Source organism: Mastacembelus armatus, chromosome 4, assembly GCF_900324485.2.
Source record: "Mastacembelus armatus chromosome 4, fMasArm1.2, whole genome shotgun sequence".
NCBI lineage: Eukaryota > Metazoa > Chordata > Actinopteri > Synbranchiformes > Mastacembelidae > Mastacembelus > Mastacembelus armatus.
This window is the reverse complement of record NC_046636.1, coordinates 12,002,746-12,026,310: the sequence shown is the minus strand read 5'-3', so window position 1 is coordinate 12,026,310 and position 23,565 is coordinate 12,002,746. Positions and strand designations below refer to the sequence as shown.

The window sequence follows — 23,565 nt, the reverse complement described above, 5'->3', positions numbered from 1 at the left end:
CCCCAAGTGAATGAATGTGTGAGCGAGTGGGTGAATGGACAAATAGTGTAAAAGCACTTTGACCATTTAGACAAAACTGAATCTTGACTTAATCTAAACACTGACGTATCTCCAAAGAAGAGAGCTACACCATTGAAAGTGGAATGGATAAATAAAGGAGTATTATGGTGTGTAGTGTGTTACACTCCCAAAACAATAAATAAGTCACCCAGGATCAATAGCCGCTAAGCGGTGCTTAGCGAGTTTGCTTTTTTTGCAAAGGTACTTCCAATTCAGTGATCATCGCCTACAACACTACCAGAACCCTACACTTACTACAGGTATCATTATCACTAAAGGAGGCAGAGGAATTACTAAACAGTTCTTCTCTCTCACCATGCAGGAGAGAGAGAAGAAGAGGGAGAGCACAGACCTCTCTGGCTGGGGTTGGCCCCCACACTGCGGTGTGTTTTGTTTTGTATAACATTTGGTAACAAACTTGCACACACACTCACACATAAACTCGTGCAAATTTATATTCATAGTATTCTATGTAATCGTTGCTGACAATGTAAATTATATTAGCATATAGCTATTATTATTGTGATTGTTACTAACCATATTGTGTTGGACTGTTATCACTGTCATTAGTAATGTCTCACATTGTATTGCTGACGTAGTATAAGCATAATTGATTATATTGTATGTGCATCACTGCAGTTGCTTTCTATTGTCTTTTTCTCTCTTCTCTGTCTACTCACTCTCTGTCTCTGTCCCTGTCCCTGTCCCTTCTATTCTAGGAGCGACTTCAACACCTCTTGGAAAAGCATCTCTGTTGGCTCAACAGGGCACCCAGATCCTCAATACGTATGCCAAGCAGCTGGACAGGGCAGGTTTAAAATAAATAAATTAATAAAAAAGTTTCTCCCTGTCCCATATGGCCGAGTATGCCAGCGGGGAAACTGTACTGCGCGTGTGCAATGGGCTACGTAAAGCGAAAGCAAACCGGAAGTAAAATTTGGTTGTTGCGCCAGGCGACCAATTGTTATTTAGAAAATCATTTAGCATCCTAGATCTTAGATCAAAGAAATTTTCTTTAATATATCCTTGGTGTATTCTCATTACTGACAATGTCTCGATTCAAAAAAATGGATAAGGGCGACTCAGTTTCGAACTTCAGGACGGCCCCGACAGAACCGACCGTTCCTTACGGTCTACTGAAGGCGGCCAGGACAAGCGGGCAGCTTAATCTGTCTGGCCGAGGGCTGGAAGAAGGTAATTTTCGGTTATCTTTGCATTGTTACCGTACTACTAGCACAGTGTATATTTCTGTCTCTAATTAGTTGTCAGAGGAGAGGAAAGGAAAGGAAAGGAAAGGAAAGGAAAGGAAAGGAAAGGTTACGTACATTACATTACGTTACGTTACTGGTCACCCAGGCCTTTAGATACGCTTGAAGTTTGGTTAACTGGTTTGTGTCGTCTGGTTTCATAGATAGATACAGCGTAGACACAGAGTGTCATCTGCATAGCAATGGTAATTAGTACAGTATTTCCTAATAACATCGCCTAAGGGAAGCATGTATAAGGCGAATCCGGTTATCTTAAATGAATGATCCATGTTCAGATGGTTTGGTCAATTTCATGTGTGTGCTGCAGGTATAAATAACTGCTAGACAAAAATGAACTGCGAGCTAGGCAGATGAAAACTGTGCCTGTGACAAATTTTCATTAGATGTTTCTACATTTTGCTTGTGTTTTGGTCCTTACATGCAAATGACTTTTTGCAACAAGCATGATCTGCATCAACCCTAGTGAAGTTTCACATCTCGTGCTGTAAGTTCTAGCATTAGTTAGGTTCTCTCCACTGTAAGTATGCTGCAATGTGCTGCTGTGTGTGTGTGTGTGTGTGTCTGTGTGTGTTTGTGTCTGTGTCTGTGTCTAATAGCCACAGTAACACATGTTTCAGTCCCGCAGAGTGTGTATCGTCTAAACATCGACACACCACAGGAGGCCCAGCAGAATGTGTCTTTCAGAGCTACCGATCGCTGGTGGGAACAGACCGACCTCACCAAACTGCTTCTTTCATCCAATCAGCTAACACAACTATCTGATGACATTAGGCTACTGCCTGTACTCAATACTTTGGATGTAAGTATCACCACTTTTATCAGTAAGAAGCCTCACTTAAGTGGTGATTGACTCTAACCCAGCTGTTGCTTGAACTGTGTCTGGGGATATTTGAATAAATTTGAGAATTCCTAAACTTCCACTATAGTGTGCTGGATGTTCTTAGAATCTGCAGGGCTGCACAGGGGGTGCAGGATTGCAGAGCCAGGACTTATTCACAATAAATAGGTACTCTTCATGGCAAAGCCTTTTGAAATTGTATGTGTGAACTGAGAGTAAGAGGAACGAGTAATGTTTCATGAATTGACCTATTTACTTTTTCTACAGTTGTTGTTTAACAGGTGACCATGTGTTGATGAATGTGAAGTAATAAAAAAATTATTAGTGTACAAAAGCATGAAGAGCAAATTATATCAAATAGTATCTAAGTAGGTAGATTTAATAAAATAAAATAATAGAGTAAGTAAAGTAATGGCTTTCAAATGTTCTGGAAATATTTTTTTTATATGTAAGAGTTGCTTATTCTCTAATATTATGTGATGAAGCAACTCAGATTAATTCATGCTGGCATGGAAGGAAGACGCAGCAGTATCTTGTCAGTGGTCCCTGACCAGAATTTCAAATACTATGTATTATTACACTCACCGAAAGAGACTCATCATCAAAAGAAAATTGCATATGCATATATGTTAACCATTCATCATTATCTGTTTTTTGTTTTCTCAGGCATCTTAACCCCACCCACTCTGTTCAGACAATGAAGCAACAGACTTGTTCAAAACATTCTCCTAATTTTAGTTGTTTTCATTTTTTTCTTTGACAGCTCCATGACAACCAGCTGAAGAGTTTACCTAGTGCTTTAGGAGAACTGCAGGAGCTTCAACAACTTCGGCTAAGGTAAGAATTAAGTATGAATGTGGTTTTTGATGATGGTGTCGCCATTTGGTAAAGATAGATAGATAGATAGAAATGCTTTATTCATCCCAAACTGGGAAATTCCACTGTTGCAGCAGCAAATTACAGGCACTCAACATAAACATAAAACTTACAAGGAAAGAAAAAATATAAGAAATTATTTTAAAAAGATAGAGGACTATAGAAATTATAAACAAAAAACAATATACACTATATACTAGGTGAGCAGAATATACAATAAGTGAGCAGAGTCTACAATACAATACTATACAATAAGTGTGCAAAAAATTTCAAACAGGTGAAAGTGACTGTTGTGAGAATGTGTGTGCAAATATTGCCAGTTAAGACATTCAGTCCATGGTGTTATCTGACACACAGAGACGATGTGTTGTACAGAGATATGGCGTGAGGCAGAGAGGATTTCCTGTAGCGATCCTTAAGACAACGAAGTTGTCTGAGCCTTTTGGAGAAGGCACTCCATTGTTTGTCCAGGGTGGGTGGTCAGGGTTGTTCATGATTGACAATTGCAAAATTAATTTTCAACTTGCATGTTGAAATTGCATTTTGAATTGCAAATTGGCTAGAGACTTGAAAACTTCCATAACTTTGATTGTGTCTTGATATACAGTGACAATAATAAGCTCAGATATGATTCACTTTTGAGGGAATAATGGGCCATGTAATATGAATGTGAAACTGTCCTTCACAGCAATGGAACAAGCTTGGGATCTTCTGCCCATCTCTGATGAAGCATAATTGTTGCTGACATACTGAAGTAATGGCCTTATATAACAACAATAACAACAACAATAATAATAATATATTAGTAGAAGTAGCAGCAGCAGAAGTAGTAGTATAAACTGGAGATTTCAGTTTTTGATCTAATAAAAAAGTATGTTGTCAATAAAACTTTTTTTTAATCCAGTACACAATAAAGTGTGTACAAAGTGAAGTCCACACACATGTAAAGGCAGCATCAGATGTCTTTCTTAGATTTTCTCAGACATGACAATAGATTGACACAGATTTTAGCTTTTGAACCTTTTTTAACTACCAATTATGGCACCATAGGTGGGTTGCCACAGCACATTACCTTAAGTCATTTAGACAGATGCCCCTGGATTTTCAATTTAGCTCTACACATCTGTCAAAGCAGTAGTAGGCCCTGAAAAGGACTTATCATTAAACCACGAAGACTGCATAAATCTAATATGTTTGTTCACTTGTGTGATCAGTCATAACCAGCTGACATCAGTGCCAGTGGAGCTGTGTACTTTGAAGAATCTCCGTAGTCTTACATTGCAGCAAAACATACTGGAGAGTCTGCCAGAGGAACTGGGACAACTAGAAAACTTGACCGAACTGGTATGTAGTGTTTTACACTCCCACAACAATCTTTCTACTGTCTTTGTGATTGCCTAACCAAGGTGTCTTGTCTGTTATGATTGGTTAAAGGACCTGTCCAACAACCATCTAAAGGACCTGCCATCTAGCCTGGGCAATCTCACATGTCTGCAGAAATTAATCCTGTGTCACAACAAACTTACCTGTCTGCCTGACAGCTTGGCCAACCTCACAAGTAAGACCACCTATGTCAGCTTTTCTGATTCCTTACATGGCCACTTCTCACACTTGAAACATCATAAATTATGAAATAGTATTCTTTATTTGCCTCAATACAATAAAATGACCAGGTCTTATAAGAATGTATGTTAAATGTCAATATGAACTATTGGTCACTGTGGTAAATGGTCTTATGTGTATAGCGCTTTTCTACGCTCAAGTGCACTCAAAGCGATTTTACGCTTTGTCCATTCACTCACCCACTCTCTCACACGTACACCAGTGGAACAGCCACCGGGGGCAACTTGGGGTCCAAAGACACGTCAGCTGTGGACCAGGGAAGCCAAGTATCGAACCACCAACAGGTCTTCATGGTCGACCTGCTCTAGCTCCTGAGCCACAGCCGCCCCTTATATCAGTGGGATGATTATATCAGTTTCATTAATGGTACATGCTCATATCACTCTCATAACAATATGAAGTATTTCCATTGTAGTTATTAATTGAAGTTTCTAAATCAATAGAAATAGATCAATTCACAGTGGGGGTGGGGGGTATTTTGGGTATTTTCGCAGCTTACAAACAAGAATGTCCTTTCAACTTATTGGTCAGATGTGTCTGCTGTGAGAATAAAAAATAAACACAGGAAGACAGTCCTGTGTTGTGGACTACTGCATGTCGTCATGTTAGTGATTATTACATTGCTTGCATTTTCCACTTTAGGGAAGTCATACAATTTGAAAATGAAGCGCAGCTACTGTTAGAAAACAATGTATTGATGCACTGAAACCGCTGAAGCCAACGCAGGAGGTGCTGTGCATTAATCATAAAAGCTCTCAGATCATGTGATTCATATTTTTTGATCCTTGGAAGTTGGTTCACCGAGAGGGCAGCATCAAAGTTTGCCAGATGATTGAGTGTGAGGCCACCTCATTTTTGGGGATCTTGGTGTGGTTGATTTGGTTCACACTTGAGTGAAATTACTATATTCATATCAGATGAAACAAACAACACCAAGGGGGAAAATGCAGTACAGTTTGATTTAAATGGACTAAAGCCTGATCATAGGGAGGTGGACAAGAGAGAGATGTACAGTGGGTACGGAAAGTATTCAGACCCCTTTAAATTTTTCACTCTTTGTGTCATTGCAGCCATTTGCCAAAATCAAAAAAGTTCATTTTATTTCTCATTAATGTACACTCAGCACCCCATCTTGACAGAAAAAACCAGAAATGTAGAAATTTTTGCAAATTTATTAAAAAAGAAAAACTGAAATATCACATGGTCATAAGTATTCAGACCCTTTGCAGTGACACTCATATTTAACTCACATGCTTCTTCTGATCCCCCTAGAGATGGTTCTGCTCCTTCATTGGCGTCCAGCTGTGTTTAATTAAACTGATTGGACTTGATTAGGAAAGGCACACACCTGTCTATATAAGACCTTACAGCTGACAGTGCATGTCAGAGCAAATGAGAATCATGAGGTCGAAGGAACTGCCCAAGGAGCTCAGAGACAGAATTGTGGCAAGGCACAGATCTGGCCAAGGTTACAAAAGAATTTCTGCAGCACTCAAGGTTCCTAAGAGCACAGTGGCCTCCATAATCCTCAAATGGAAAAAGTTTGGGACGACCAGAACTCTTCCTAGACCTGGCCGTCCAGCCAAACTGAGCAATCGTGGGAGAAGAGCCTTGGTGAGAGAGGTAAAGAAGAACCCAAAGATCACTGTGGCTGAGCTCCAGAGATGCAGTAGGGAGATGGGAGAAAGTTCCACAAAGTCAACTATCACTGCAGCCCTCCACCAGTTGGGGCATTATGGCAGAGTGGCCCGACGGAGACCTCTCCTCAGTGCAAGACACACGAAAGCCCGCATAGAGTTTGCCAAAAAACACATGAAGGACTCCCAGACCATGAGAAATAAGATTCTCTGGTCTGATGAGACCAAGATTGAACTTTTTGGCGTTAATTCTGGTTGCAATTGAAGGAAAGATGAATGTGGCCAAGTACAGAGCTATCCTGGAAGAAAACCTCTTCCAGAGTGCTCAGGACCTCAGACTGGGCCGAAGGTTCACCTTTCAACAGGAGAATGACCCTAAGCACACAGCTAAAATAACAAAGGAGTGGCTTCGGAACAACTCTGTGACCGTTCTTGACTGGCCCAGCCAGAGCCCTGACCTAAACCCAATTGAGCATCTCTGGAGAGACCTGAAAATGGCTGTCCACCAACGTTCACCATCCAACCTGACAGAACTGGAGATGATCTGCAAGGAAGAATTGGAGAGGATCCCCAAATCCAGATGTGAAAAACTTGTTGCATCATTCCCAAGAAGACTCATGGCTGTACTAGCTCAAAAGGGTGCTTCTACTCAATACTGAGCACAGGGTCTGAATACTTATGACCATGTGATATTTCAGTTTTTCTTTTTTAATAAATTTGCAAAAATTTCTACATTTCTGTTTTTTTTTCTGTCAAGATGGGGTGCTGAGTGTACATTAATGAGAAACAAAATGAACTTTTTTGATTTTGGCAAATGGCTGCAATGACACAAAGAGTGAAAAATTTAAAGTGGTCTGAATACTTTTCGTACCCACTGTAAATAGGCGGGAAGACCTCCAACACAGGTCACAGTCCGGATTCGATATGGTGATGTCATGCACCGCGCTCCACACACAGAGCAGTCACCAAAACCAAATCTGCTATCAGAGTGCTTTGTCTTCAGGTTCTTTCTCTCACAGATACTATTTTACTCACTTTTATTCTTAAATGCTTCTGCATTTGTGATTATTATTTATGAAGATACTGTCAATGAGCCTCAATACAAAGTTTCACATTAAAAGCCAGCAGCTTAATTCAATTAGGGGAGCTCAGTGCACCGATGGTCCTCGGGCAGTCTAGGCCTATAGCAGCATAAATAAGGGATGGTTCAGGGTTACCTAAAGCCAGCCCTAACGATACGCTTTGTCAAAGAGGAAGGTTTTAAGTCTAACCTTAAAAGTGTAGAGTCGGAGTTGGTTCCACAGGAGAGGAGCTTGATAGCTAAAGGCTCTGCCTCCCATTCTGCTTTTGGAAACTCTGGGAACCACAAGTGGACCTGCACTCTGAGAGCGAAGTGCTCTATTGGGATAATATGGTACTATGAGGTCTTTAAGGTATGAAGGAGCTTGATTATGAAGGGATTTGTATGTGAGAAGAAGGATTTTAAATTCTGTTCTGGATTTCACAGGGAGCCAATGAAGAGAACTAATGTAGGAGAAATATGATCTCTCTTGTTAGTTCCTGTCAGGACTCTGGCTGCAGCATTCTGGATTAACTGGAGGCATTCTATGGAGATATTGGGACATCCAGATAGTAATGAGTTACAGTAATCTAGCCTTGAGGTAACAAATGCATGGACTAGTTTTTCTGCATCATTTTGAGACAGGATGTTCCTAATTTTGGCAATGTTGAGCAGGTGAAAGAAGGCAGTTATAGAGATTTGTTTTGTGTCTGAGTTAAAAGACATGTCCTGGTCAAAAATTATTCCAAGGTTTTTCACAGTAGTGCTGGAGGCCAGGGCTATGCCCTCTAAAGTAGCTATAATTTTAGAAAAGAGGTTTTTAGGACTTTTCTCTGAATTTAAAAGTAGAAAGTTACTGGTCATCCAGGCCTTTATGTCAGTTAGACACACTTGAAGTCTGGTTAACTGGTTTGTGTTAACAGGTTTCATAGATACAGCTGAGTGTCATCTGCATAGCAGTGGTAATTAATAGAATGCTTCCAAATGACATAGCCTAAAGGTAGCATGTACAGACTGAACAGAATCGGTCCTAGCTCAGAGCCTTGTGGAACTCCACATAACTAACTTTTTATGCGTGTGGAAGGTTCATCATGGACATGAACGAGCTGGAATCTGTCCGATAAATAGGATTGGAACCATTTTAATACTGTTCCTCTGATAGCAGTCACATGCCGCAGTCTCTGTAATAAGATGTTGTGGTCAGTAGTGTCGAAAGCAGCACTAAGGTCTAGGAGGAGTATATAGTATAGAAACAAGTCCATTATCTGAGGCTAAGAGAAGATTGTTGGTGACTTTTAACAGTGCTGTTTCTGTACTACGATGTGCTTTAAATCCTGATTGAAAATCTTCAAATAGTTCATTCCTGTGTAAGTGGTCTGATAGCTGCTTAGCAGCAGCTTTTTCTAGGATTTTAGAAATAAATGGTAGGTTGGATATTGGTCTATAATTAGCTAAGACTCCTGGATCAAGACTAGGCTTTTTGAGTAAGAGTTTGATTACTGCAGTCTAGCCTGATTCTAGAGATAGATTTACTAAGTCTAATAAAGATGAGTTAATTAATGGCAGGGTGTCTTTAAGCAGTCTAGTCGGAATGGGGTCGAAGGAACACGTTGATGATTTAGATGATGCAACTACTGATGTAAATTCAGAGAGATCTATGGGAGAGAAGCAGTCTAAACATAACTGAGGTCTTGCAGATGATTCAAGAGCTACTGTAGTAGAAGATTCATTTATGGCAGCTATAGGAAGCATCTGATGAAATTTATGTCTAATAGTTGTGATATTATTTGTAAAGAAACTCAAAGTCATCACTGCTGAGAGCTAAGGGAACAGTGGGCTCAACAGAGCTGTGGCATTTTGTCAGCCTGGCTACAGTGCTGAAAAGAAACCTGGGATTGTTCTTATTTTCCTCTATTAGTGATGCAATTAGTATGCAGTTCTGGATATACGGAGAGCTTTTTTATATGTTAATAGACTGTTTTTCCAGGCTAGAAAAAATTCCTCTAAATTTGTGGAATGCCACTTCCTTTCCAGCCTTCGTGATGCCTGCTTTAAGGTACGAATATGTAAATTATACCATGGGGCTAATCTGGCATAGATGTAAATAAAGATGGAATCATTTTCTTAAATTTATTAACAGCGTTGTCAGATAAACATCTGCTGTAGTGGAATTTTCTTCCAAATGCTGATCTGACAAAATAGGATTATGGGGAAAAACTATTAAATGTTCAGTTTCGATGCCATAGGTCAGAACAAGATCCAAGGGTATGACTGAAACAGTGGGTGGGTTTATTAACATTTTGAGTGAAACCAATTGAATCTAATATTGAATTAAATGCAGTGCTGAGACTATTATTTTCAACATCTACATGAATATTAAAATCTCCCACTATAATGACTTTATCTGAACTAAGCAATAAATCAGACAAAGTCTGGAAATTTAGTTAAAAACTCTGAGTAAGGGGCAAGTGGACGGTACACAATGGCAAGTAGAACTGTTTTTTGTGTTTTCCAGTTTGGATGTGAGAGACTAAGAGTGAGGCTCTCAATGAGTTATAACTGTTCTGAGGATGAAAGTTTAATAATAAGTTTGAGTGGAAGATTAATGAGCATACTCATTCCTTTTTTGGTAGGCTTTTAATTTGAAATATCTCCAGCATGTTCTCCTATCACTGGCAGAGCATGCACACTGCCTGACAACAGGGGCATTCGCATTCATCCAAATGGGAAACCATGGATGACTAGTAAAATCCAGACACTACTACAAGTATGCAACACCACCTTCAGGACTGGCAACAAGGCCATGTACAGCTTGGCTAGAGCAGAGCTAAGGAGGTGTATCAAGGAAGGCAAGGAGGCATATAGAAGGAAAATAGAAGACTACCTCTCCAACAACAAAGTGTGGCAAGGACTTAGACATATTACCAATTGCAAACCTTCTGTCACAAACAATATCAATGCCTCATTATCAGAGGAATTAAACCTTTTTTTTCCCGCTTTGAGACAACAAAACCTGCCTTCATGGCAAAGTACATGAAGCCTGTGCTGATAATCTATCAGTAGTTTTCAAAAAGACTTTCAATTGCTCTTTGATAACTGCTGCAGTTCCATCATAGTTCCTATCTCCACAACCCCATGTCTGTAGTAAAAAAAAAAAACACAGGGGTGGTATTATGCTGGCTATTTTTTAGTTCAATGTAAATAGGTTAACTGCCTTAAAGAAGGGTAAACTAATCTTAGAAGTAGAGACCTTTTAAGGCTAGACTTAATACCTTACTTTTTGACAAAGCTTATAGTTAGGACTGGCTCAGGTGATCCTGAACCATGCCTTAGTTATGCATCGGTAGGACTAGACTTCCTGAAGAATCTGTCTCCTCTTCTTTCCTCTACAGTGTAGAGTCTACACCATTATATGCCACCATTGAATGTCACAAACTTTTTTTCCTTCTCTCGCGTAGTTTGTGCTCTCTCTGTGTCCTCTCTCTCTCTCTGTTGCTCTTGCTCTCACTCGCTCTCTCTCTGTCTGTCTCTCTCTCTGTACCTTCCACAGGTGTCCCTGGTCCTGGAGCTGTATATTGCTGATTTGCAGTTACTGGTCCCACCAACCTGCACAGTTTTTATTTGCTGTATATTCTTACTGTTCTTTTCTCTCTCCTCTATCCACTCACCCCAAACGGTCGAGGCAGATGGCCACCCCAGTTCTGCTGAAGGTTTCCTCTATTAATGGAAGTTTTTCCTCTTAACTGTCACCAAGTGCTGCTCATAAGAGATTTGTTGGTTTTTCGTAAAGTGCCTTCAGATAATTGTATTGTGATTTGGTGCTATACAAATTAATTGAATTGAGCTGTTATGCTATTGCCCTCGCTGCTCTGCTTAAAACAGACTGACTGGGATTTAGAAATAGACCAGGCTGATCAGCCAGTCTCTGTTCTGAGCCGAGCATGCTGAAAACTGGCTGATTATGGTCCCTGGGTGGAAGTCCACCACACACTTTGTCTGCAGCATACCGTGGCCTGGATACTTTGAAAAGTATTATATTGTTCTATCTAAAAGTAAATCAAATTTAAAAAGCTGAAAGCAGCAATACAATTTTCTAACTAAGTTCTGATTTGATTTAACAGATGTTAAACTGTTGGATTGCAGCAAAAACCAGCTGACTGACATTCCTGCCAACATATCAGAGATGCTTGCTCTGGAGCAGCTCTACCTTAGACACAACAAGCTTCGTCTCCTCCCTTATCTTCCTTTACCTGCTCTGAAGGTAACCATAGATATATTCTTCAGGTGTAAAGCTAATTTGCTGATAACACTGCATTTATGACCAGATTTAATGGGCTTTCTGACACATTCTGCTTGTTATTTGATGTATTAACCAAATCCCCAGGACAAGGGATGTTATTAGTGCAGAACTTCAAACTTCACCAGGTTCTCCAAACATGCATACAGTAGCAAGAAAAAGTATGTGAACCCCTTGAAATTAATTTGCAGTAAGATGTGATCTGATCTTCATCTAGGTCACCTATTTTGTGTTGCCACTGTAAATATTCTGATACTGACTTTTCGAAATTTGTGGGAACCCTCAGCAACCACGTGCTATTCTAAGCAGCTGTGTAAGAGTGCGAAAATGTGTCACTACGCTGGGTGACATGTTTCTTAAACACAACAAACACAACACAAAAATGTCTTGTTTTCAGAAAAGACCTCTAAATGCTAAGAGCAACCATCACTTTATACAGCCTCAACAGCATTTCATTGTGGAGTGAGCACAAACAAGACCTTTGTGGGAGACTCTGTAGGAAAAAAATGTAAAAATGAATATGAGGTGAAAGTTAAGAATTTTAGGTTTTATTTCCCAATATATAAATTTAGATATATTAAACAACCAGTGACATAGCAGCTTTTATAAGATCACCCACATCTTACTGTGATAGTCAACAACCTCCCCAGACAGGGATGAAAATCCATCATTGGAAGAAGACTTCATGAACAGAAACATAAAGGCCACAGCACAAGATGCAAATCCCTTATCAACAATAAGAATTAGAAAGCCAGGCTGGAATTTGCAAAAAAGATTGATCTGGAATTTTTATGGAGTGATGACTCCAGGGTTAACCTCTACCAAAATGATGGAAAAGGCATTTGTAGATGGAAGAGCAGTATTTTAGCACCTGGGTTTTATATAGTTTTAGTCTTTTTGAAAATGTAAATTAGTTATAGTCAAATTTTAGTCCTCTGATTTTTATGTTTATAGCTAGAGATGACATGGTATGACAGTTTAATATGACGTTATTAGTGACAAATTAATCACAGTTATTATCATGCTCGATTGTGCTTGAGTGTCTGTGTCCCTCTAGGTGAAAGCAAGGGACCAGTAGAATTAATGGATTTGCCTGCTGCATGTCCACTGAATGATCAAGGCAATAGCAAACTCTTATTATTGGTATTGTTACATTATTACTGTGTTCTCTATCTTGCTCTGTTGTAAACACAGTCTGTTTTTGGTAAACATAAATTAAGTAAAGAGAGTAATTGTAAAGGCTTTGCGTCAGAAACGCACCGGGCTAAAAAAACCGGGCTAAAAAAACATCCAACATGCAGTCCCTATTTCTGCCAGAAGATATCGCAAAACTTATAAGCCGATTTGTGGATGTGCAAATATACACAATGGTACAGCACTAGATTAAAAAAAAAAAAAAGAATCTGTTACACCTTGTTTATTGTATCTAGTCAAACATGTATTAAATGTGGAGTACAACCCCATAAGTTGCTAATAGTAAATACTATGTACAGTTTGAACTACTATTTTATACTCACCCTGTGTCATTTTTATAAGAAAGAGCAGTGTGCAGCTGATTGTAGGGAAGGATGGCAAAGGTACAAAATGTAATGCTGTCAAAGTTACTTTCTCAGTGGCGTTGTTAGACTTGAAAGCAGAACTTCATCGTTGGAGCAGGGAGGAAATCCTATGATGCGCAAGAAGATGATAATAAAGCAGGAGAAGTCCCAGAGGGGAAAAACAATCCACTCTTTGTAACATTTTTTCATGGACAGACTAAAGTCCTTAGATGGGATATCTGGAGAACAAGCAGGACAGTAGCTCTCAAGGACCAGGTTTGGAGACCACTGCATTAGGCTGTAGTATGGGCTACAGTGTGGTCTGTGCATGTACAGGGTACTGTACATGTCATTGTAAGTTGAGCGTCACCTACAGACATTATAGTGTAACACATGCTGTACCGTGGTACAAATGACGAGCAGTCGAAGTAAATGTGGCAACTGACCACAACAGAGTGTGACACGTTGAACTGTTACTACTGTACATAACAGTAGTACAACATATGGTATTTTTACAACACTGAAACTGAAATATGCTTGCTAAAGCTCAATAATGTCCCAAACATAGCCTTCACAGTTATCAGATCTCTACTGACTGACATGTTAGACAGTGCTCTCCCCCACCATTATTAAAATGAAATAAAAAAAGGATGGTGTCCTTCCCTCCAGTAGTGTTTAGAGACTTGTAGAATCAATGCCAAAGTGCATTAACTTAATAAGACACTTTATGTTGGTTTTTCATTTAATTTGTCATGTGTCTGTATATTTCTGTATTTTACAAGCTTGTTATGATTAATGGATTACTGATTACTTTGTGTGTGTGCAGGAGTTGTATTTTGGGAACAACCAGATTGAACAGTTGGACACAGAGCAGCTGGCTTGCCTGAAAACCATCTCTCTTCTAGAACTCCGAGATAACAAGATCAAAACGCTCCCTGAACAGATCACCTTACTAACCACACTCACACGTCTTGACCTCACCAACAATGAGATTTCCATGTAGGTCACTAGCGTCTTGGCACCATGGCCAACGTATATTATCAGTCACGATTCAGTTGTTTCAAATTATTTTTCAGTGATGGGACATTATGCATGTATACACACGGTGCTTGTTTAAACTAAGAGCTACATGTTTTAAAGTGAAGTGGGCTCTATCTGTCAGTCTTCCAGCAACTCTCAGCCTGCTGCCCAGTCTGAAGGTGTTACTGTTGCAAGGGAACCCTTTGCGAGGAATCAGGAGTGACCTGCTCTCTGTAGGTGACAATAACATATAAACACCAAGCACACACAGTAGAAGAGAATGGACAAGGAAAGAACATAAATCAATACCAGTCCAGCTTGTACAAACACTGAAATCACAAATTCAGCCAATTATAATACACTGTTAAGCAGAGTTGTGCTGTGTCTACATCTTATCTCAGTTTTGTTTAATTGAAAACAAATCTTGACGTAATGATCTAAATTAAATATGGATGTAGAATTGAACTTCAGATTAACTGAGAAAACATCTGCCTGTGCCTGATCAAAGTAGCAGATCTACTCCAGATAACAGTGCCTCCTCTGTTCCAGATTACATCACTACAGTCCTACATTTATACACTGCATTTTAAAGCAGTAAATTATAACAGTACATTATAGATGGTTAATTTAAGTTTAGTGATATTTCTGTTTTTATGAACATGTTTCCAAGTAAGATCAGCTCACAGAGCTCACATACTGTTTCACTCAAACAAGGATTCATATTCATGTACTGACTCATTACACTCTTCTGTTATTTTATTAACAGAAAGGAACAAATGAGCTTCTCAAATATCTAAGAGGAAGAATTAAAGGTAAGGTTTACTTTTTGTGCTGACTAGAAACATGTTTTTCGATCAATTGTTATGAAAATTTTGCATTGCCCTAAGAGACCTAAAATGGCAATTTAATAAAAAACTCACTCTGTGACTGAGTCACATCAAAGACAAATTTCTCTTGTCTTGTGATGCATAATAAAGGTTTTAGCAAAGATTAAAAAAATAAATACAAATTATGAGACTCGGCAGGAATGTCAAAACATCAGTACTATTCAAACTATTTCACCCATAAAGACACATGGTCATACAGACCCTGTGAGACATCACAGATAACGGCTGTGAGGGAAAGCTCAAGTCATTAGGTACTGTACTGCATTCTTATGTAATTTTAAGCATTGTGACTTCAGTCACAATTACAGTGTACTTATCTTGTGACACGTTTATTGGAACCTTGCATTAGTGAAACGGCAAGGTGCTGAGGTACTACAGACTGAAAGAACAGTGGAATCAGGAATTGGCTGAACACCTGACCTAAACTGCATCTACTGGGAAGGAGTCATCAGCCAAAAAGTCAGTGGGCAACTGAAGAAAGATCAAGATCAGATTTGACATTAGAGGCCATCCCGTAATTAAGTATGTAATTAAGTTTTACATTTTAAGATGTTTAACTGAGATGCAGTTGTGAAAAAGTGTGTGAAAAAGATAGTAAGTAGTTGTAAGATTATACATATACATAATGTTTAAGTTTCACCCATTTCACTGTGTAAATTCATCAGAGCTATTCAAACATGTTACCATTCTCACATATCCGTTAGAAGCCATCACCTATACTCAGATACTACACACCACCCTCTAGAAAAAAATGACTGATTTCATTCATGTTGTTTTGTAGCTCAGGGGACTGAGCACACACTTAATGTGACTGCTGGTTTTTAGTGTTGTCAAAACCACCACCAAAACTTTGTAATTCATTAAATTCCTTCAATTAATCAAATATTGCAATAGTATTTGCTATTCACCTCTGAGAAGTAAAAAAAAAAAAAAACCAAACGCCCAAAAACATAACTTTAACCTTGTTACAGTCAACTAAAATACAGCACCCAGCATACAAAAATAAATAGTAAAACCCTCAAAGTACCATAATTATTTTACTGTTCAAAATAAATAGTGAACTCACCTTTTAGATCATTACTACTCTAAAGTCCACAGACTCTATTAACTGCACCCACCCTCTATTGTAGCTTTACTGAATGTGAAAGTTATACCAGTTCTGTCTGGTTTATTGAATATATCAAATCTGCTAACTTTTGTGACCCACTGCTGATTTCCTGGATTGGGTGTATTCAGCCAATCAGAAGATGGAAGATACCAATTTACTTTGTTCCCCCGGGTGTGATTGAGATCACATTATCCAGGTAATCAGCAGTGAGCAGGGTTGGCCACTTCTGTTTTGGACCATAGTGAGAACATTTTAACTCATGCTCAGGTTGTTATGCACCTTCGAAGGGCTGTTTTAGGATCAAGACAAAAGTAGGTTTAGGTTTGGGTTAGGGAATGCATTCCTTCAGTGTCCACACAAAGTTAGATATACAAATGTGCGTGTGTATGTCTGCATGTGTATATATTTGCAGAAGACCCTGAGAGAGTAGATGAAGGTCATACAGTTATGACGTTACCCAGCCAGGCCACCGTCAATGTACATAATATTAAAACTCTCAAGTTGTTGGAGTACAGGTTAGTGATACACACATGCATACACTTGTATTTCCACAAAACAAAGTTTGCAAAGATGCCATTCCAGGGGTCAGAAACAGCAGAAGAATTATTTAACACAATCTCTACTCTTTAGTACATTCATTTGCATTAGAGATGATGACGTTTTAATAGAGCATTGGGATACACACTAGTCATAAGATTAGTAATATTTGTCCACTGAGCACTGTGGGTATTAGAGAGTAACTTGATATATGTTTGTAATCAGTGAGAAACAGGCAGATACGATTCCAGATGAAGTGTTTGATGCTGCAGCGGATCAAGGTGTTACCACTGTTAACTTCAGCAAGAACCAGCTGACCTCCATACCTTCCAGGTACAGACACCTACACTTAGAGGGGGGTTGTTGGTATGATCACTGTGATGGAGAGCCAGGTCTGCACAGAATCCATCACAGGAGATCGCTGCACGAAGCATACCTGTTTATTCTGTGCCTGACTATAATTTGCTCTGATGTCATTCAAACATAGGCAACAATAATCTCATGATATCAAGGTAGCTGCTGTTGTTCGGGTCCTACATTTGCTTTCTATTAAGCACAAGACCTCAGGCTATGATTGGAAACACCTGGCTCTCACCTGATCTTAACAGCAGATTGGTTTACATGTTGGCTCTACAACATGACATTTAATTAAAAGATTTTACATAGTCATTATTTAGTCGGAGCGGTTTAATTTTTTTGGTTATAATTTTCACAATTAGGTTTTGCTGTTAACAGAGCAAAGTGGTGATAGTTATCAGACTAAGATAATTTACAGATAATTCTGACTGCAATCAATAAAAGTTCTAGTTAAAATATAAAAATAACTGACTTAATTCTTGATGTATGAGGCAACAAGGGAGATTTTAGTGTTCCTAAAATGGAATCTGATGTTGATATAAAGCTATTTTTCTTTTATTTCGTGTTTAAGTAGGTTTAAATTAAGATGATTACCAAAATAATTGCGTGTGTTCTCTGTGTGCAGACTGGTGGAGTTCTGCTCCTCACTTTCAGATATCAATCTGGGTTTCAACAGACTGACCAATTGTTCTCACATCTTCAAGTTCTTGCAGCTGGTACACATTGACCTCAGGTACGCAAAAATCATAGATTTACAGTATATTTACATACTGCTCCATGTTGGCTTTGTCCAAAGTTCTGCTTATATAATAGAGCTGCAACTAAAGACAATACAATTAGTTGTTTAAATCATCTGCACATTATTTTTTAATGAATCAAATTTTCTGTCAAATGAAAAAATTGTCGGGGGCCGCTGGTGGTGTAGCGGTAGCGCGTCCATCCATATACGCAGGGGACGCCAGCTCGACTCCCGAGCTGGCCGTTATACAACCTGCATGTCTTCCCTCACTCTCTCCCCTAATTTCCTGTATCTCCACTGTCCTATCAAAAAAAATAAAGGCAAAAACTGCCCAAATAAAATAATGAAAAAAATGAAAAAATTGTCCATCTCCAGTCCAAAGTGATGTTTTTAATTAAACTCCAAATACAGTCACTAATAATAATAATTTCTTTTTTTTTTTTTTTTCCTTCCAGAAATAACCAGCTCAGTGACTTACCATCTGAAATGATGAACTTAACTAAACTAGCCTGCATTATCCTCAGTAACAACAGGTAACTTACTCCAAATGAAATCCTCATCATACAGCATGTAGAGAAATTCAAACTGTTAACAATAATTTAGATACACCTGGGGTTCCTTGTGCTAAAATCCTCAGGGAACTTCCTCTCTCCTCTGAGATATATTTAAGATATTAGAACCTCCTCAATAATAGTGACCTCAAATGATTTCTGGGTCACAGATCAGAGAGAGGATGATGGGAATAGGGTTAGGGTAGTTCCTAGATGCTTAACAGGATTAGTCAGGTAGAGTGTCTCCTAAGTGTGTTCATCAGTCTTTGTACTAATCATAGGTTCAAGTCCTTCCCTGAAGTCCTTTATCAGATTTGTTCCTTGGAGACAGTGCTACTTGCTAACAACCAGGTGGGCAGGGTGGACCCTACTCATCTGATGAAGCTGGATCGTCTGTCAACACTTGATCTGTCAAACAATGACCTGCTTAGCATTCCCCCCGAACTAGGCCTGTGTACCAGCCTCAGGTATGAAGCATACCTGGGCAAATATAGAAAAGTCTGCACTCCATTCTATATCTTCTGACATACACTGTTCAGCCGTAACATTATAACCATGTGTACTCCTCTGTACACACGAATTGGTTAGTGGTTGGTTTGCATATGTGCCACTTTGCAGCTCACTGCATCTTCTGTGAATCTATTTGCTTCTATAGTTCTACTGTCAAGAAGAGCACACATTAGTCTACCATTCAGTGAAAAACATATGTAAAAGGAGTGAAGACTATGGTGATTAGGACATGTAAAAGATAAGTTTTTTTTTTTTTTAACGATAAACTAGTCTCCCCATTTTGGGTGTGCTATCACCATATTGTTTATCTTTGTAGAGAGATCCTTCACGCCTGGAGTTTCTATAAGTAGGATGAGAGGCAGAGCCTTTAGCTATTATGCACTAAGCTTGATCAGGTGATCAGTGTATTTGTACATGATGTCCCCTGCATTCTCGAGAGCCCTGTTATGGTAATGAAATGTAACTACTGCTCATCCACTTTTTCTCAAACAGCATTTTATTTGTTTGTAAGTTGGCTGTCGTCACAAGTATCCACAAAACTGTAGAGTGAGGTCATTCAGCTCAGTTTTAGGTGCAGCGAATTATAGACTGTATATAAAGATGCATGATGCACCAACACTTCCTGCCATTATGCAATGTGAAGCCACAGGGTCAAGAACAGGGTGCTACAGTCATGCTTTTTTTATGTACGTGCAACCAAATTCTATGTAGTAGTGACCAGAGATGAAATCACACTATTAAGCCACCAATCCACGCTGTCAATAATCCAAAAGATACCATCATAAAAACAAACTTATAATAAAGTATAATAAAGCTACACAAATCAGTGTGATATCTACTTAAAATCACTGAAATCTTGTTTAAAATCACATGGGACGTAAGCCAAACTGACACTATCTGAAAGGGGTGTGCTTTATGAACTATTCGTATCCAGCCGCCAGGGGTGCAGCGACTTGTGGCTTCACAAATCTTCAGGGGAGTTGTCATGTCATCCATCTTGATATATCGTCTGTGTTCCATATTCACAGTATAATATCTCTTTTAATTAATGCAGTAAATTGAAGCTTGTGTTGTCCAACAGGTGTCTCAGTCTGGAAGGGAATCCTTTCCGCACACCCAGACCGGCCATTGTGAACAAAGGAACAGATGCTGTGTTGGAGTATCTTCGCAGCCGCATACCAATATGACCCCTGACCTCAAATGAAATGGCACAATGACTGTGTGCAATGTAGATCTTTTTTGGACTTGCAATTGCACCTTTTTTATTGGTGACATTAAAAACAATTATGTTGTTGGTTGAAGCATTTAAAACCTACAAAGCAAGTCCATGTCCATGCGGATGACATCACTCGATCTGCTCAGAGAATCACAGAAGCCCAGTAGCCGATACAGTTAAAAAATAAATAAATAAATAAATGGTGAATTTGTTGAATGTGATGAAGATTTCTGGACAATCAGATTAAAAACTGATGCCTACACTTGTTACTGAAAAGAACTAAAGACTAAAGCTCTTATAACTATTTACATTTCAACGAAATTATTTGCCATCCCCACACCTGAAAGTTGTAACGTTTATCCTGAAACTGTAACACATTCAATTCAATTCATTTTTATTTGTATAGCGCCAAATCACAATACAACAGCCAGTGGCAGGCAGGTGATAATTATTTTATTATTATCTGGTCCCATGCCTGACAGTGGCAACATAAACAATGGGACCATTGGTTCCAAAATGGTCCAAGTAAGAAAACTCTTCACAGCCTCAAACTTTGACTTAATTTGCTTATCAGAGACATAGTTAACATAAACATCTCCACAAGCATCTTTTATCATTCCAGGATACAATATTTTCAGAAGGGACAAACATACTGGAAAAGGCGGTGATTACTCTTTTATCTTAAGCACCATATACAATGTAAACAGACAGATATGCAAGATAAATACATCCATTATCTATACCCGCTTATTCCTAACCAAGGAATAAGCCGGAATCTGCTGGAGCCTATCCTTGCTGTCTTTGGGTGAAAGGCAGGGGTACACCCTGGACAGGTCGCCAGTCCATCACAGGGCCACATAGAATCAAACAACCTCACACACTCTCACTCACTCCCATGGGCAATTTAGAGTCACCAATCAACCTAGGAAACCAGAGTACCTAGAGAAAACCCATGCAAGAACAGGAAGAACACGCAAACTCCACACAGAAAGGTCCTTGCTGTGAGGCAACAGTGCTAACCACCGAGTCACCGTGCTGCCCACAAGATGAATTCAATTCAGTTCAATTTCAATTTTATTTTTATAGCACCAAATCACAATACAAATCATCTCAAGGCACTTTAGAAAAAAACAACAAATCCTTTATGAGCAAGCACTTGGTGACAGTGGAGAGGAAAAACTCCCTTTAACGGAAGAAAAAACCTCCAGCAGAACCAGACTTCAACTATTGCACTGTCACTTTGCCTCTGCCCAGGAACTACAGTTGAAAATTAGCTTGTAGCTATCTCTGGTTGGTATAATATATGGATTGTGTCTTTGTCAAATAATCAATAAATAAAACAATAAATAAAGTAAAATAAATCAAGGCATTTTACAAAAAAATAAAAACAAAACCCGACAAATCCTTCATGAGCAAGTACAGTACAGTATTTGTCTTGTAGTTTTGGGTAGAGTAGTTTTAATTCAGTTTTTAATTCAATTTATTTGTGTAGCGCCAAATACAAATACAGTGGGTACGGAAAGTATTCAGACCCCTTTAAATTTTTCACTCTTTCTGTCATTGCAGCCATTTGCCAAAATCAAAAAAGTTCATTTTATTTCTCATTAATGTACACTCAGCACCCCATCTTGACAGAAAAAACCAGAAATGTAGAAATTTTTGCAAATGTATTAAAAAAAAAAAAAAACTGAAATATCACATGGTCATAAATATTCGGACCCTTTGCAGTGACACTCATATTTAACTCACATGCTGTCCATTTCTTCTGATCCTCCTTGAGATGGTTCTGCTCCTTCATTGGAGTCCAGCTGTGTTTAATTAAACTGATTGGACTTGATTAGGAAAGGCACACACCTGTCTATATAAGACCTTACAGCTCACAGTGCATGTCAGAGCAAATGAGAATCATGAGGTCGAAGGAACTGCCCAAGGAACTCAGAGACAGAACTGTGGCAAGGCACAGATCTGGCCAAGGTTACAAAAGAATTTCTGCAGCACTCAAGGTTCCTAAGAGCACAGTGGCCTCCATAATCCTCAAATGGAAAAAGTTTGGGATGACCAGAACTCTTCCTAGACCTGGCCGTCCAGCCAAACTGAGCAATCGTGGGAGAAGAGCCTTGGTGAGAGAGGTAAAGAAGAACCCAAAGATCACTGTGGCTGAGCTCCAGAGATGCAGTAGGGACATGGGAGAAAGTTCCACAAAGTCAACTATCACTGCAGCCCTCCACCAGTCGGGGCATTATGGCAGAGTGGCCCGACGGAGACCTCCTCAGTGCAAGACACATGAAAGCCCGCATAGAGTTTGCCAAAAAACACATGAAGGACTCCCAGACCATGAGATATAAGATTCTCTGGTCTGATGAGACCAAGATTGAACTTTTTGGTGTTAATTCTAAGCAGTATGTGTGGAGAAAACCAGGCACTGCTCATCACCTGCCCAATACAATCCCTACAGTGAAACATGGTGGTGGGAGCATCATGTTGTGGGGGTGTTTTTCAGCTGCAGGGACAGGATGACTGGTTGCAATTGAAGGAAAGATGAATGTGGCCAAGTACAGAGATATCCTGCAAGAAAACCTCTTCCAGAGTGCTCAGGACCTCAGACTGGGCCGAAGGTTCGCCTTTCAACAGGACAATGACCCTAAGCACACAGCAAAAATATCAAAGGAGTGGCTTTAGAACAACTCTGTGACCGTTCTTGACTGGCCCAGCCAGAGCCCTGACCTAAACCCAATTGAGCATCTCTGGAGAGACCTGAAAATGGCTGTCCACCAACGTTCACCATCCAACCTGACAGAACTGGAGAGGATCTGCAAGGAAGAATGGCAGAGGATCCCCAAATCCAGGTGTGAAAAACTTGTTGCATCATTCCCAAGAAGACTCATGGCTGTACTAGCTCAAAAGGATGCTTCTACTCAATACTGAGCACAGGGTCTGAATACTTATGACCATGTGATATTTCAGTTTTCCTTTTTTAATAAATTTGCAAAAATTTCTACATTTCTGTTTTTTTCTGTCAAGATGGGGTGCTGAGTGTACATTAATGAACTTTTTTGATTTTGGCAAATGGCTGCAATGACACAAAGAGTGAAAAATTTAAAGGGGTCTGAATACTTTCCGTACCCACTGTACAGTCGCAAGGCACTTTACAAACAAACCCAACACATCACTTAGAAGTAAGCACTTGGCGACAGTGGAGAGGAAAAAGTCCCTTTAATGGAAGAAACCTCCAGCAGAACTGGACTCAGTTTGGGCGGTCATCTGCCTCGACCGATTGGAGTGAGTGGATAGAGGAGGGAGAAAAGAGCAACAGTAAACAAGTAAACTATGTGCAGGTTGGTGGCGCAAGTAGCAGCACATCAGCAATAAGCAGTGCACCGATGCAGAGCTCAGTGTACTGATGGAGAGTTCTCAGGCAGTCTAGGCCTATAGCAGCATAACTA

The 23,565-nt window shown here is 39.4% G+C and overlaps 1 protein-coding gene across 1 annotated transcript; it reads left to right on the top strand.

Moving 5' to 3' along the window:
• Positions 1 to 954: 954 nt before the first annotated feature.
• On the top strand, positions 955 to 20,567 carry lrrc40 (leucine rich repeat containing 40). Its single transcript, XM_026323596.2, has 15 exons — positions 955 to 1,254; positions 1,946 to 2,127; positions 2,930 to 3,003; positions 4,257 to 4,386; positions 4,477 to 4,600; positions 11,484 to 11,623; positions 14,024 to 14,196; positions 14,360 to 14,450; positions 14,984 to 15,029; positions 16,625 to 16,727; positions 16,975 to 17,082; positions 17,732 to 17,839; positions 18,301 to 18,378; positions 18,678 to 18,863; positions 19,988 to 20,567. The coding sequence occupies exons 1-15, from the start codon at positions 1,110 to 1,112 to the stop codon at positions 20,091 to 20,093; spliced, it is 1,794 nt and encodes a 597-aa protein (XP_026179381.1). The 5' UTR covers positions 955 to 1,109; the 3' UTR covers positions 20,094 to 20,567.
• Positions 20,568 to 23,565: the final 2,998 nt, after the last annotated feature.